Below are 14,757 nucleotides of genomic sequence, written 5' to 3'. Positions count from 1 at the left end.
CCCACGTTAAAAATGTTTGCAGGTAGAATTAGTCACGACGAAAGTTCTCTCATTCTCTCCTACATTTCGCTTCTCTTCTAAGTACATTTTGCTTAGATTCGAAAATAGAATCGGGATACATACGAATATTCTAATAATATATCCCAATCTTTTTTCTCTTGACTATTGCTGTATATTATTATTAAAAAATATATTAAAAACCTATATCTATTTATACGAAAAAAAAACGCATATCACGCGGCAGTCGGACTATCGCGTTAGGTGTAACGGTTATCTCGTCGTCAGATATTTTCGCCGGGTAAAAGTAAACTTAGTACAACGGACGTCGTTACTGAATGCGAACGTGCTATAAACGTTATACTCCGTTTAAATGTTCGTTGTTTATCCATATTTATAGTGAATTAATGGACAATAAAGTAAAAAGTTGCTTTTAAAAATGGATTGCAAAGTTAATTTAACACAGAGAAATCCTCAAGAAAATGCGAATATATTGTCCAAAATATTTTTATGGTAAGTTTTAATCTGTTTTAAGCACTAGGCTATAATATGAATACTGTTGTAATAAAATATTACGTGTATGTTAGACTTAGCGAGTTCACGGCCATGGCCAAAATAATAATGACACTCGCCGTTCCATAACTAACAGCCGCACAACATTTTATTGATGATTATAAGTATGTACCATCGAGGAAGTTGATTCCTATGCAATTGACAGACCATTCCTATGTCCATCCATTCCTATGCATTCCATTCCATTCCATTCCTATGCATTTATACGTGGGAGAGCCATGATGCTTCGGCACGAATGGGCCGGCTCGACCGGATAAATACCACGTTCTCACAGAAAACCGGCGTGAAACAGCGCTCGCGCTGTGTTTCGCCGAGTGAGTGAGTTTACCGGAGGCCCAATCCCCTAACCCCTACCCTATTCCCTTCCCTACCCTCAACTATTCCCTTCCTTTCCCTTCTTAACCCTCCCCTATTACCCTATTCCCTCTTAAAGGCCGGCAACGCACTTGCAGCTCTTCTGATGCTGCGAGTGTCCATGGGCGACGGAAGTTGCTTTCCATCAGGTGACCCGTTTGCTCGTTTGCCCCCTTATTTCATAAAAAAAAAAAACAACGTTATTTGGTCGAATGTGTCAATTCAATATTAATTGTGATCTGTCAGCTGGGTTTGACGTAACGCAACCAAACTACGTAGGTCCCTTATTTGCATAGGAATCAACTTCTCTGATAGTACATCAATTTAATGGAGAGTTTGACAGAATGTAAGTATGGGGCTTATGTCAAAATGTTCTTTTAATGACTGTTAATGTCATCAAAATTAGACTGATTGCGGTAGTAAGTATCTATTTAACACTAGAAAGACCAAGGCAGTCAATTTGATCGCAAGGCAATTTCATTCATAAACTGTCGTGTTGTACCGTTGTCTTACTTAAGGTGATGCCTTGATAATATGGCTGCAGCGATATCAATTTTTCTCAACAATGACTAAAGCTAATAAATTAATGTTCATTGTCAGTATTCATCATGTCCTTATCTTTGAATTACCCATAGTATAAGTATAGAATATATAGAATAACACGATTGGTCAACTTTTATAACACAGAATAATTAATCAAAAATACCTCTATTTACTCTAAAAACAGGGATTCTAATTTTGCCCACAGAGGAGAGTGATTTAAGCTTCCAAAAATTTTACATAGATTAGTTCAAGCATACACTATAATAGGCATGATGCCTTTTTTTTCTTATTGGCAATTGAAAGACCCTTAAAAAATAGAAACATCGCTGAAAGAATGACTCTGATAGCTTAAAAATTCACCAAGATATGACAATTCAAATATCTCATAAAATAAACCTGCCCGAATCTCGAGTTCGAGCTCACTCGGCTCAGTACAAAATGTAAGAGACAGCGCGGACGTTCAACTGTTTCTGATCAGAAATTTCGGACAATGTGCGGCCGGGCTAAATTGTCAACGTGCGGCACGTGCCGACAGGACATCAAAAAAAGAGTGCTGCTGTCATGTATCACACGTCTCTTTTTACCACGCAGGGTTACTGATAGTGACATCTCTCTTGCTCAGGCCTTTGTTTCTCTATTCCGCTAGGTATATTAATTTTATGAGTTTGACTGATCCTTATCTGTCAAATCCCATACATTGTATCATAAACTTATAATGCAGTATACGACAGCATATAAATAAGTCTATGCATTGTATTATAGGGCTAACTGTCAAAATCTTAATTTAATTTACACGGACGTAAAAAAAAAAACTTGGCTAGGGCACTGCCGTGCCCCCAGATATAATCCTAGATTTCTACGTAATTTTTACATAGTGTGTTTTGATTTCAGGCGGTGTTTTCAGCTATTTCATAGAGGTCGCAAGCAAGGTCTGACCATAGAGGACTTATGGAAGGCACAGAAGAAAGACGTATCTGCCGATTTGGGAGATCGCTTAGAGAAGGAATGGCAAAAGGAAGTAGAAAAAGCAAAGAAAAATGACGTCCAGCCATCCCTAGCCAAAGCGATAGTCAGCTGCTTCTGGGTTGAATACATGATATGCGGTATAGGAATCGGCCTGCTTTTCTTGATCATATGGTAAATAATGTATTTTTTTTTAATAAGTTTAATAAACAAATGAAAGATCGACTTCGAAAAACCGAGCTGGGTTTTTTTATGAAATAAGGGGGCAAACGAGCAAACGGGTCACCTGATGGAAAGCAACTTCCGTCGCCCATGGACAAACGCAACATCAGAAGAGCTGCAGGTGCGTTGCCGGCCAGGGAATAGAATTACAGGGTAGGGGAGGTAAGGAAGGGAATAGGGAAGGGAAGGATAGGGAATTGGGCCTCCGGTAAACTCACTCACTCGACGAAACACAGCGCAAGCGCTGCTTCACGCCGGTTTTCTGTGAGCCCGTGGTATTTCACCAGTCGAGCCGGCCCATTCGTGCCGAAGCATGGCTCTATCACGTAAAAACGGCTTTTCGTGTTTCGTGGATTTCATTGTACTTATTTATAATGATGACATTTTACAAAAGCTGCTCACACACTGATGTTACTTGACTTGTTTATGAATAGCAAATGAATGCAACTAGGAGGGGATAAAGATAAGTTTTTTTTTTTTATATTATGGGACCCTAAGGACATTTTATGATGTTTTTCAATTTGCGGTCATTGCCTTTTGTTAAAAATTTGGCGGAACGAAGGCCTTCCGTACAATGTGGCATTGCTCTTTTTGCTCACATAAAGATCATTAACCCGAGTCTGATTGGTGGACTAAATTATGGCCCTACTTTTTGAAACCTGTCCTCTCGAACCTTATTATCGAAGTATCGAAGGCATCTTAAGCAATTTTTTTTGCAAATATCAAATTTAATTCACCTTTTACTGAATATTAGATGACGCTTACAATTCCGTTGCTCCAAAATCGCTTATCACACGGAAACCGTTTTATGTCCTTTCTCGGGACTCAAAGAATTTTGTATGGAAATCCATACAAAATTTCATTCGTTAGGGCGTGATAAGGACAGACACACTTTCGCAATTTATATTAGTATGCATCTGCCATAGCCCATACCGCGCGGCACACAATATATACAGGGTGCAATTAAACCTTCCTGCCAAATTTTATCCAGAGGTTAGATATCACTAGGAGAGTTCATTTAACAAAAAAAATGGGTGTTATTTTTTTTCAATTACATATTTTATCCTATTTAAAATCGTTGCAGAACGGTCACTCGCGGCGGGGAATGAGAGAGGGTAACGCGTGCGCGTCGTGTCCAATTTTAGTGTTTTTTAGGATAACTTTCGGAAGCTATTTCTCAACATTTTAGTACTGAGTGATTATAAAAGAAAAAATACGTGTATTTTTATTTTTAACAAGGATCAATATATCAAAATTTAGCAGGAAGGTTTAATTGCATCCTGTATAAGTCATGGGCCGGAGACACTGCCTCGCCACTCTACTCGGTAGGTGTAATCATAGGTGGTATTTTCGATATTTATTTTACAGTTGTATATTTCAGGCCGATGGTGACCTACTCTCTAGCATCATTCATGGAATACTTCTCAAATGAGAAGACAGCAGAGTCGTACAAGTATGCGCACATATACAATATTATTTTGAACCTGTGCATAGCTGCCACACCTCTGCTGCTGGTCCAGTCGGAGTTCTACCTAGGATGTATTGGCATGAGAGTCAGGATAGCTTGCTGCTCATTGATGTACAGAAAGGTGAAGTGAACAAAAGTTTTAAGGCAGATTTACACGGAGTCAGTGGCTGTCGTCAGTCTACTGTGCTGACTTATAATCAATTTACATTTAATGTCAGTTACTGCCTCAATGTAATTCTGTCTTTATCCTAATTCCAATCGCTTTAATTTGAATAAGTACCAGACGGCCAGACTTTCAAACTTTTTATATAATTGTATATGCTTGGACGCTAATAAAGCCTTTGAATCTTATTTTAGACGTTTCGCATGGCTCTGCCCACATAAAAGCATTATCCAGTTGTTATAGGTAATCGTAAATTTTCGCATGATAAAAAGTGGATCCCATAAACCCCAAACAAATAAAATTTAGGTCATTAATCATTACGTCAATGCCAAAAATGTTTAATATTTTTGGAGCCTTATTCGCTGCAAATAAACTTTTTCTGATAATTATTAATATTTATTAGTATAGTATAAAGATATAAATTACTAAATTAAGGTTGAAATTAAGTAATTAAAATGAATATTAATTAGTAACAAAACATTAGTAACAACTATGTTCCAATGGATGTTGCTAAAATGATATTTTTAATTTTGTTTACTGTTTAATATTTGAATAATTAGGAAAAACCATTCGTCATGCATCATTAGAATCCGTCGAAGATGTATTTTCCTTATTGCTAAATCTAAACTTAATAATATTATAATTTATAACCTGGAACGCGTGTCTATCAGTCTACTAGTCTACTATCTCATAAGTCTCATAACGTTTGAGCCGTTGCACCGATTTTGTAGATAATCATATAAGGTACTTAAAATTGACACCGGAAAATTGACACCGGGAAAATTTAAGTTTCGAAAAGTTTCGAAATTTTTGGGATAGTTTTTATCCCGAAAATGTAAACAAATTTCCTCCTAAAAATTGCGTCTTAACGAAAAATCTAGAGTCTTATAAACAACTTAACAGTTACATAATAATATGTATAATACTTGTAGTAAGTACTTTATACTTTTAATAAAACTTTTTACTGAGGTAGATCTCGGGATTTCCCACGAATTCCGGATAAAGATTTATTTCTTTTTATAGATTTTGAAATTAAATCGTCAAGGATTGAACAAAACGGAAACCGGTCAAGTGATTAATTTGATGTCAAATGACGTGAGCCGTTTCGACTTGGCTGCCCTGTACCTGCACCACATCTGGGTGATGCCAATCTTGGTGGTCCTCGTGTCCTATCTAATATGGCAGCAAATCGGTTTGGCCACCCTTGCTGGTCTCGCAGTCATATTCCTGCAGACTATACTCGTACAAAGTAAGTTGGACCGAACCAATATTTGATATAAAAAAACCGGCCAAGTTCGTGTCGGGCCACGCGCAATATAGGGTTCCTCAAAAACTAGCGGTACTACCGTTAGTTTTTGAAAATGTTTGTATAGTCAAAAAATGTACATTTATAACGTGTTTTACACTACTAACAAATAAGTAACAACAACATCTCAGTTACGTTTTTAGGAATTTATACTTCGCCGAAAACATGTTTTTAAGTTGATCGACAATTATGAAGTCTTCTTAGCCGTGATAGTTTTCTTTTTAATTTCAGCATATTTCCTACTCCTGTGAATTTTTTCACATTTCCAGAAGCAACCGTTTAGCTGGTAGAAGGGGGGGGGGGGGGACAGGAGTCTAACGATTTTTTCCAAAAATGATCTATGAATACTCATAATATTAAAAAAAACGACACCCCACACGATCGGGTGGTCGCGAAACAACCGCGGACAGACAGACGGATAGACGGACAGGCAGACTGAAACTATAAAGGTTTCTTGTTGACTACGGAACCCTAAAAAAATTATTTAGCAATTTTAGACATGTCTTTAACGCCGTGACCTTGACAATTCATCCGATAAAAATACAGATAGGTATATCTTCTCATATTGAGGCATACAATTCTTTTGTTTTTCTTAACATCGTAAGTGACTGTGATGGTTTAAATGGCTTACCATAATTTTGATTACTAAATACTTCTCAATTTACCGACGTTTACAAAAATTACATCCTACAGCTTATCATACATGATAAGCTAATGAACAATATGTTACAGCTTATCTAAGTAACTGGCAAGCAAAGCTCAGAGGGAAGATAGCTAAACGTACAGACGAGAGAGTCAAGGTCATGAGCGAACTAGTCAATGGAGTGCAAGTTATCAAAATGTACGCGTGGGAAAAGCCTTTTGAAAAGCTTGTGGAAAAATTAAGACAGTAAGTTGAAAAAATCAATAATAAAAACCAGTAATAAACCAATGCAACAGTTTCCTTCGTTACATTACACCAGCATGCTGCCTGCCTAGCATACACCAAGGAGATAGTTATCACACTCTCGAGCTCTCTCGAGATAATTGAAAACTATTCGTCTCATAATGTCAAAATCTCGACATTATCTCGACAAAACTCTATAAAAATGTGTTATTTCGATGATAGATCTACGCGGGAGAAAATGTTTGTCATGCTAGGGTCAATAGAGATGAAGAGACAAACCATCAAACATCGAGAAAACATGTAGAGTGAGATATCTCGTTGGCGTATGCTAGACAGGCTGGTCAACACTCTCTAGACTAGCATGACTATAACGCGTTGTAGAGTTCACTACAATGAGTCTTAAAGGTGCCTCTTCTCAATCATCAAATCTCATCTACACTTACCACCGACTGATCCGAATCGAGAAAATCAGCAGATGCGTTCAATTTACATTTTGTAGAGCTATGCTTACCAGACATTCATAAAGAAACGTTTATTTATGAAAATCCAGTAAAATCAATAAACCTATCTATATTTCAGATACGAAATCAAGTTTATATCTCAAACGGCGATGATCAAAGGCTTTTGTACAAGTCTAATCGTATTCTCGGAGAGACTGGTTTTATTTGCTGCTATTGTAACGTTTACCGCTACAGGAGGACAAATCTGTTCTGAAATTACATTCTCCCTGGCACAATATTATTATTTGCTGCAAATGGCCAGCAATATCTTCTTCCCACTTGCTTTGACGTTCCTTGGCGAATCAAAAATATCTTTGAGACGATTAGAAGTAAGTACGTACTGCATTAACATAATATTGTGTTTAATTTTAGAACTAACATTTTAGAATTCAATAACTTCGTATTTTGAGAATCGGGAGATGAGAGGACCTTCGTGTATAAATTCTTATGCAACTCTTTTATATTGACAGGAATTTCTCCTACTTGAAGAAATAGAATCAAAGGATCACATAAAGAACAATAACGTTGAACCTGCGAGTAGAAATGGAACACACGCTAACGGTGACGAAACTAAAAGAGGATTTGTTGAAATTCTGAACGTTACTGCAAGTTGGCAGATCCAACCTATCGTTCCGACGCTAAGGAACATCACTTTTAAAGTGTATCCAGGACAATTTGTTGGGATCGTAGGCTCTGTTGGATCTGGTAAAGTTAGTCCTTAGTCCATACGTACGAAACTACCGCAAATTTTAAATAGTGATAAGTGCTAATACCCTATTTCCTAAATACAGACTTCTTTGCTGCAAGTTCTTCTGGGAGAACTACAACCAACTTCTGGAAAAGTGCAATTTGGAAATACAAGGATTTCCTACGCCAGCCAAGAACCTTGGCTTTTTGCGGCAACTGTCAGACAAAATATTCTATTTGGATTGCCCTACGATAAAGAGAGATACAATAAGGTACTTTTACATTTATTTTATTCTGATTTTTTGATATAAGTATAGAATATTACACTTTAACGTGAAAACTGATAGTAATTTTTTTCAATGGTCTTTATTTTATTAGTTATAAGAATAATATCATAAAAATAATATACAGTTCTCACGACGTTCGATGAATGGGATAGTAAATACTTCTTAACAATAGTAACAACTCTATAACTACAGGTAGTGGAGGCATGTGCACTTCTCCGCGACTTCGAGCAGTTACCGGGGGGAGACGGCACGATGGTGGGGGAGAGGGGAGCCAGCCTCAGCGGCGGACAGAGAGCTCGGGTCGGCCTCGCCCGCGCCTGCTATAGACAAGTATGTTATTTTAGCTACATGCATAGACAAAATAACACTCACAATAATATTTTCCGATTTATACATATTTAACTGTAATAGTGCGTTTTTTTTATGAAAGAAGGGGGCAAACGAGCAAACGGGTCATCTGATGGAAAGCAACTTCCGTCGCCCATGGACACTCGCAGCATCAGAAGAGCTGCAGGTGCGTTGCCGGCTTTTTAAGAGGGAATAGGGTAATAGGGGAGGGTAGGGATGGGATGGGAAGGGAATAGAGGAGGATACGGAAGGGAATTGGGCCTCCGGTAAACTCACTCGGCGAAACACAGCGCAAGCGCTGTTTCACGCCGGTTTTCTGTGAGAACGTGGTATTTCTCCGGTCGAGTCGGCCCATTCGTGCCGAAGCATGGCTCTCCCACGTATAAGCACTAAAAATAAAATAAGCGTATTGTGACTTGTGAGTTATATATCTTATCGTTAATGGTTATGTTGACTCTTCATCAGACAGAGATAGGCGAAAGCGTTTACCAAATATTGACTCAATCCAAACCCAAATAGGAATATTGCCAATTTACCAAAGAATTAAATCTCAATGTCACTGACTTTCAGGCTGATATTTATCTTCTGGATGATCCTCTATCCGCCGTAGATGCTCACGTGGGGAAGCATCTCGTCTCAGAATGTGTGCTGGGTCTGCTGTGTCATTCGACTCGCATTCTCGTCACACATCAATGGCATCATCTCAAGTCAGCCGACAAAGTAGTGCTCCTACAAAATGTAAGTATAGAAACATTGTCATGCACTTGAATACATTAAACGACGCAATTTATCACTGCCAACTGACAATTGTATTAATTTCATTAATATGTATGTTTAGTATGTAAATATATAAATAACGATTACAGGGTGAAATCGAAACACGAGGCACTTATGAGGAAGTAATAAAAACACCCTTCTTCAAGCAAACAGATGGTATTGAAGATAGTGGATCTATAATTGCTAGTACTGATCTTACTAAGAAATCTGAAGCAGAAATTTCGGAGCAGGTAATTTTTATTTTAGTTCAATTGCACCTAGTTTGTCAAAATATCGTTTTGTAATTAAGATATCATGGTAGGCATCAGGTAGACATTCTGAAAAAATTTTATTCAAATTTACTCAGAAATAAAACATTTTTTATTTTATTATTATTTTCATTTGATTTTAGCCTCACGAAATTCTTAATGTGAAGCCAGAAGAAGATAAAGATGAAGATGAAGCACAAGAGACTGATGAACTAATGGGAAAAGGTACTAAAGTCACACATACTGGAATGAACATAAAATATTTTAAATTTACCTAATGTATAGTAATTGAATTTATTTTTTTAACTTCTAGGTCGTGTTTCTGGCTCTGTCTATCTCAACTATTTCCGTGCTGGAGGTAGTTGGATGTTGCTAACGGTGACAGTCCTATCAATTCTGTCAGCACAAGTTATCACATCAGCAGGAGACCTTTGGCTTACACATTGGTATCTAAAATATTTCTTAACTAAATGCATAAGCTATTTAATATATAATTAGTAATATGAATTATTTTTATGAACGTGTTTGTTCCAGGATGAATGATGTAGAGATTTATTCAAAAGAAATGAACAGTAGTCAAACATTAAACAACACAAATCCTGTATTGATGAGCCCCGAAAACACCACAATAATTGGTTTAGATTCTGATCGCCCCAACACGAATATAGGACTAAATCTGACTGTAATTGGTCTTGACATTGATATTACTTTTGCGAGCGGTGTTGATCACACGTACTATATTTATGTTTGGAGTGTAGCTTTATTGGCATGTGTCTTAATGACCTCTGAAAGGTATTTTTTTAACTTTTTTACTCAATATTTGCACAAGCAATAATGTATTTATAAGAAAATAAATTCATTTATTATGTTAGGAAGCTGATGGATTAAATCGATTTTGCGATGTGGTTTACGATTCGATCTTCTGTTTCAGATCTTTCATATTCATGTGGGTGTGCATGCGAAGTTCCATGAAACTACACAACCGAATGTTCAGTAACATCCTCACTGCAACAATGAGATTTTTTGATACGAACCCCTCTGGAAGAATATTGAATAGATTCTCAAAGGACATGGGTGCTGTTGATGAAATTTTGCCGAAAATGTACATCGACTGCATTCACGTAATAACAAGTACAATTTACTTAAATGTTTATTTTGACGTTCGCCTTAAAAATGTATTAAAAATTATCATTTGTTTTTCAGATTACTATGCTAATGTGTGGTATTTTGACATTGGTAGCCATTGTTAATCCCTTTATGGTACTCACCACCTTTTTCTGCGGTGTGATCATGTACTTCTGGACGTCTGTGTATTTGAAAAGTGCGCAAATGATCAGACGGTGAGTTAGTTGAAGTTATTATACTCTCGACATCGGTTCATACAGAAACAATATTTAATTTACTTACTTAATCTAGTGATTAAGTAATATAAATGTACGTATAATAAAAATGTACGTGTAAAGCGATGTATCATTGTTTGACAACGCAAAGCGCGATTGTTTGCGTCTCATTTCGGTGTGAAATTGATAATGGAAATTTTGTTTTTCAGTTGCTTTAATATTCTGCTTCTCTGACTTCAGGTTGGAGGGCATAACTCGAAGTCCAGTGTTCTCTCACGTGTCCGCTAGTATGTCGGGGTTGGCAACAGTACGCGCGTGCCAGGCACAGACTATGCTGTGCCAGCAGTTCGATGCCAAACAAGATGTCCACACTGCGGCTTGGTATAGTATTTACATTGTAGTCCTAAGCTTTAATAATAGTTCTTGGAAAGTCTCCTTCTATAGTCGTTCCTTGTTTCAGGTACATGTCATTACTAACAAACGCCTCATTTGCAATTTGGCTGAGTTTTATGGCGGCATTTTATGTTGCGATAGTGACATACACGTTTTTATTGCTGGATGATGGTACAAATTTTTTGTTTCCTTCATTTAATAATAATTAAACTTAGAAATCAAAGGCAGTATACAGTTTGATCTTCAATAATCATTACATTTTTGTTTTAGGTACAACCAAATCTGGAAATGTTGGTTTAGCTGTGAGCCAAGCTATCATACTTGTTAATATGTTGCAGTATGGTATCAAACAATTGACCCAAGTAGTATCGCAAATGATCAGCGTTGAACGTGTCCTTGACTATACAAATCTTCCACAAGAAACCTCACCTGATACTGCTCCTCCTAAAAATTGGCCGCAGCAATCGAAAATTGTATTCAAAGATCTTTACTTAAGATATGATAAAGATAGTGAACCAGTACTCAAAAATTTAAATGTTGTTATAGAAAGTGGATGGAAGGTAAGTCACAGAGTTATACAATATTGCATTGGTAATGATTTACTTATAGATTACAACTTATATTATATATTAGACTTATATTATATATTAGATTGAAAACATATAAAAATATTTGCAGGTAGGAGTAGTGGGACGTACCGGTGCAGGAAAATCATCGCTGATATCGGCCTTATTCCATTTGGTTCCTATTGATGGACACATTTACATAGACGACATTGACACTGGATCAATTTCATTGAAAGTAAGGTTCAGTCTTCAATATAGTTCTTCTTAATACTGCAGTGCATAGTTGCATACCTAATAATTTTTTCTTATTTTCTGTTAAATGTATTATCTGTACTCATTTAAATTAAATTAAATTAAATTACTATGATTGTTATTTGTTAATGTGTAATCACGTTTTTTATTCAGGAGCTGCGTTCAAAAATCTCCATTATACCTCAAGAACCAGTGCTATTTTCAGCAAGCCTGCGCTACAATTTGGATCCATTTGAAAAATATTCAGATGCAGACATATGGAAAGCTCTGGACCAGGTACTAATAGATGTTTTGTGATCAACGTTTTCTTTGTTAAATAAAACTTATCTTAGCTTTTACAGTAGTTAATAGCGTCGCGATAAATGTGTCATTACAGGAGCATAAAGTACCTACTATGTTTTGGGTTTCGCAGGTGGAATTGAAAAAGAGCGTCCATTCACTTTCGTCGATGGTAGAATCCGGCGGTTCCAACTTCAGCGCTGGTGAGCGTCAGCTGCTGTGTTTGGCGCGCGCCGCCCTCGCCTCCAACAGACTGCTCATCCTCGACGAAGCCACTGCTAATGTTGATTCTAAGTTAGTTGTGTTCTTATTTTTTATACTAGCACTATTTTTATGCTTCGATGTTGCTTGCTCTAGACACCTAGTACTTCCATTGTTATGACTAAAGGTTATTAACGCAATGATATTATGCTATTTTTCAGCACGGATGCGATGATACAGAAGTCGATTCGAAAGTATTTCTCCAAATGCACGGTGGTGACGGTGGCGCATCGGCTGCATACTGTTGCAGACTCTGATCGTATCATAGTAAGTACTCGAAGTTTGACTTCAAGGATTGTAGTGTGTTGATTGATCTGTAGTTGTTTCAACAAATATATTATGTTTAAAAAAATTCGATAGCGTTTCCGTTTATCTGCGCAAAATTTACGGCCTTGACGCAACACAAATTTGGCGCAATGAAGTTGCAGGTAGAATAATATTCAATCCATACTACATCATACTATAAATGCGAAATTGTGTATGTCTGTTACCTCGTCACGCGCAAACTGCAGAACCGATTTTGCTGAAATTTGGTGTGGTACTTTGAGTCCCGAGAAAGGACATGGGAAAACTTTTTGTCCCGGAAAAATATGTACAGTTTCTGCACGCTAAACCAATTTTGCAAAATTCGGCTGAATTTTGCAAAATTGGTTTAGCAAATCATAAAGAAAATTCGGCCGAGTCATAGCCCCTTGCGCCTATCGGCATAAAGTTGCCATAGTACGTCATACAAAATATTTTTTTTATTTTCAAAAAATTACTTGCATGATTCGATATATACTACTATAGGTAAATCGTTCTGCTGCGGGAAAACAACCACTTAAATATCACGTTGTATAGTAGCTAATGAAATAAAATCATATTTTCAGGTAATGGAAGCTGGACAAATAGTCGAATTCGGACATCCTCATAAACTGTTACAACAGGATAAGGGACATTTTATTGACCTGGTCCAAGAATTGGGACCAGCAGCAGAACAGAGCGTTAGAGATTTAGCACGAGTGGCTTATTTGGAAAGTACTGCTAAATAAAATACTTTATAATTTAGTGTAAGGTGTAAATAATACGAAACGGAGACGATGTAAATAATGTTTTATCATATAAGAAGATTATTGTAAGGTAAAGATTTTAATACTCTTAAATCTACCGAATCTACAAACCTACCTTCACTTATCGGTAAAAAAAATATTAATTCCAATGTGATTTATGGAATAAGGACTGCTTTATTACTGATTGAGGTATATGAATTTATTAAATCTGAATAACCAATACAGTTTGTTTGTTATTTCTAATTTTAAAAACTTCTTATATAAATGATGGAACCTTAACGTTATGATGATAAAATTTAAGGTAGGTAAGCATTAAAAATCCCAACTTTTAACCGTAAAGGTGGCTTTCGGATCTTTGCCGCGAGCGACCGCGACCGATGAAAATTCAAATAAAATGCTACTTTATGACATAGAATATAAGTGTCATTTTCTACTGACATTTTGGTGGCGACCCACGCTGCCGCCGGCGGTGGCGTTAAAGCTAGTAGGTAGAGTAAAATGAAACCTATCGCCTATGTCATAAAGTGGCATTTCGTTTGAATTTTCGTCGGTCGCGGTCGCTCGCGGCAAAGATCCGAAAGCCACCTTTAGACATATGTATCTAAAGATACTTCTCAAGTCTCAAGCTCAAATCTAACACGCTGTTCAGGAAGATGATCTGATGAGATTCATCGTGTTAAATTCTTTACCACTCCAAGAATATAATCCTCCTATGGGGGGTCAGGTAATAACGACAAACAGCATCGTGTGTAACAAAATTTTAGGCGTTAACATAGTTTTTGACAGTATATATTAAGTCTATGGTTTTTATTATTCGTAGCGTTAACATTTTTAAAATCATTAGAGCAACAGCTCAAGGTTTATATTGCTGATTTATACTTCAAGCAGAAAGTAATAAATATGAACTTTTCATGCACTCATTCAACTTTATTAATTTAGTTTATTACATTAATTTTTAATGTTTTAGACGACCGGTTTCGTCAAAATCATCATCAGGTGTTGTCATTAAAATTGTAATAAACTAAATTAATAAAGTGGAATAAGTGCATGAAAAGTGTATATTTAGGTACTACTGTGAAACATGAATTTACACCAAGAAGTTACAGTACATTCAATATCATATTAAACCAAGTATTCCGGGTTGAAGAAGAGTCCGCAGACATGCACTACGCACTTTTCCTAGAAGAGCTGATAATATTTCAGAATAGAAAGTCATGTTTGCTTATTGTTGGTATCGTCTGATAACAAAACTATCTAATATTTGTATACAAATCAAATACAGTGTGATCATGTCT

At 36.7% G+C, this 14,757-nt stretch overlaps 1 protein-coding gene across 1 annotated transcript; it reads left to right on the top strand.

The window, feature by feature from the left end:
* Window positions 1-341: 341 nt before the first annotated feature.
* On the top strand, window positions 342-13,684 carry LOC121729206 (ATP-binding cassette subfamily C member 4-like). The gene is made up of 24 exons (XM_042117629.1): window positions 342-510; window positions 2,359-2,604; window positions 4,034-4,241; window positions 5,307-5,532; window positions 6,322-6,478; window positions 7,055-7,304; window positions 7,446-7,685; window positions 7,767-7,934; window positions 8,142-8,279; window positions 8,868-9,035; window positions 9,164-9,304; window positions 9,466-9,547; window positions 9,636-9,768; window positions 9,857-10,114; window positions 10,254-10,443; window positions 10,526-10,662; window positions 10,903-11,043; window positions 11,123-11,226; window positions 11,326-11,615; window positions 11,734-11,856; window positions 12,027-12,149; window positions 12,286-12,446; window positions 12,575-12,680; window positions 13,283-13,684. The coding sequence occupies exons 1-24, from the start codon at window positions 437-439 to the stop codon at window positions 13,442-13,444; spliced, it is 4,026 nt and encodes a 1,341-aa protein (XP_041973563.1). The 5' UTR covers window positions 342-436; the 3' UTR covers window positions 13,445-13,684.
* Window positions 13,685-14,757: the final 1,073 nt, after the last annotated feature.

Source organism: Aricia agestis, chromosome 8 (assembly GCF_905147365.1).
Source record: "Aricia agestis chromosome 8, ilAriAges1.1, whole genome shotgun sequence".
NCBI classification, from domain to species: Eukaryota; Metazoa; Arthropoda; class Insecta; order Lepidoptera; family Lycaenidae; genus Aricia; species Aricia agestis.
This window is presented reverse-complemented; position numbering and strand designations above follow the sequence as displayed.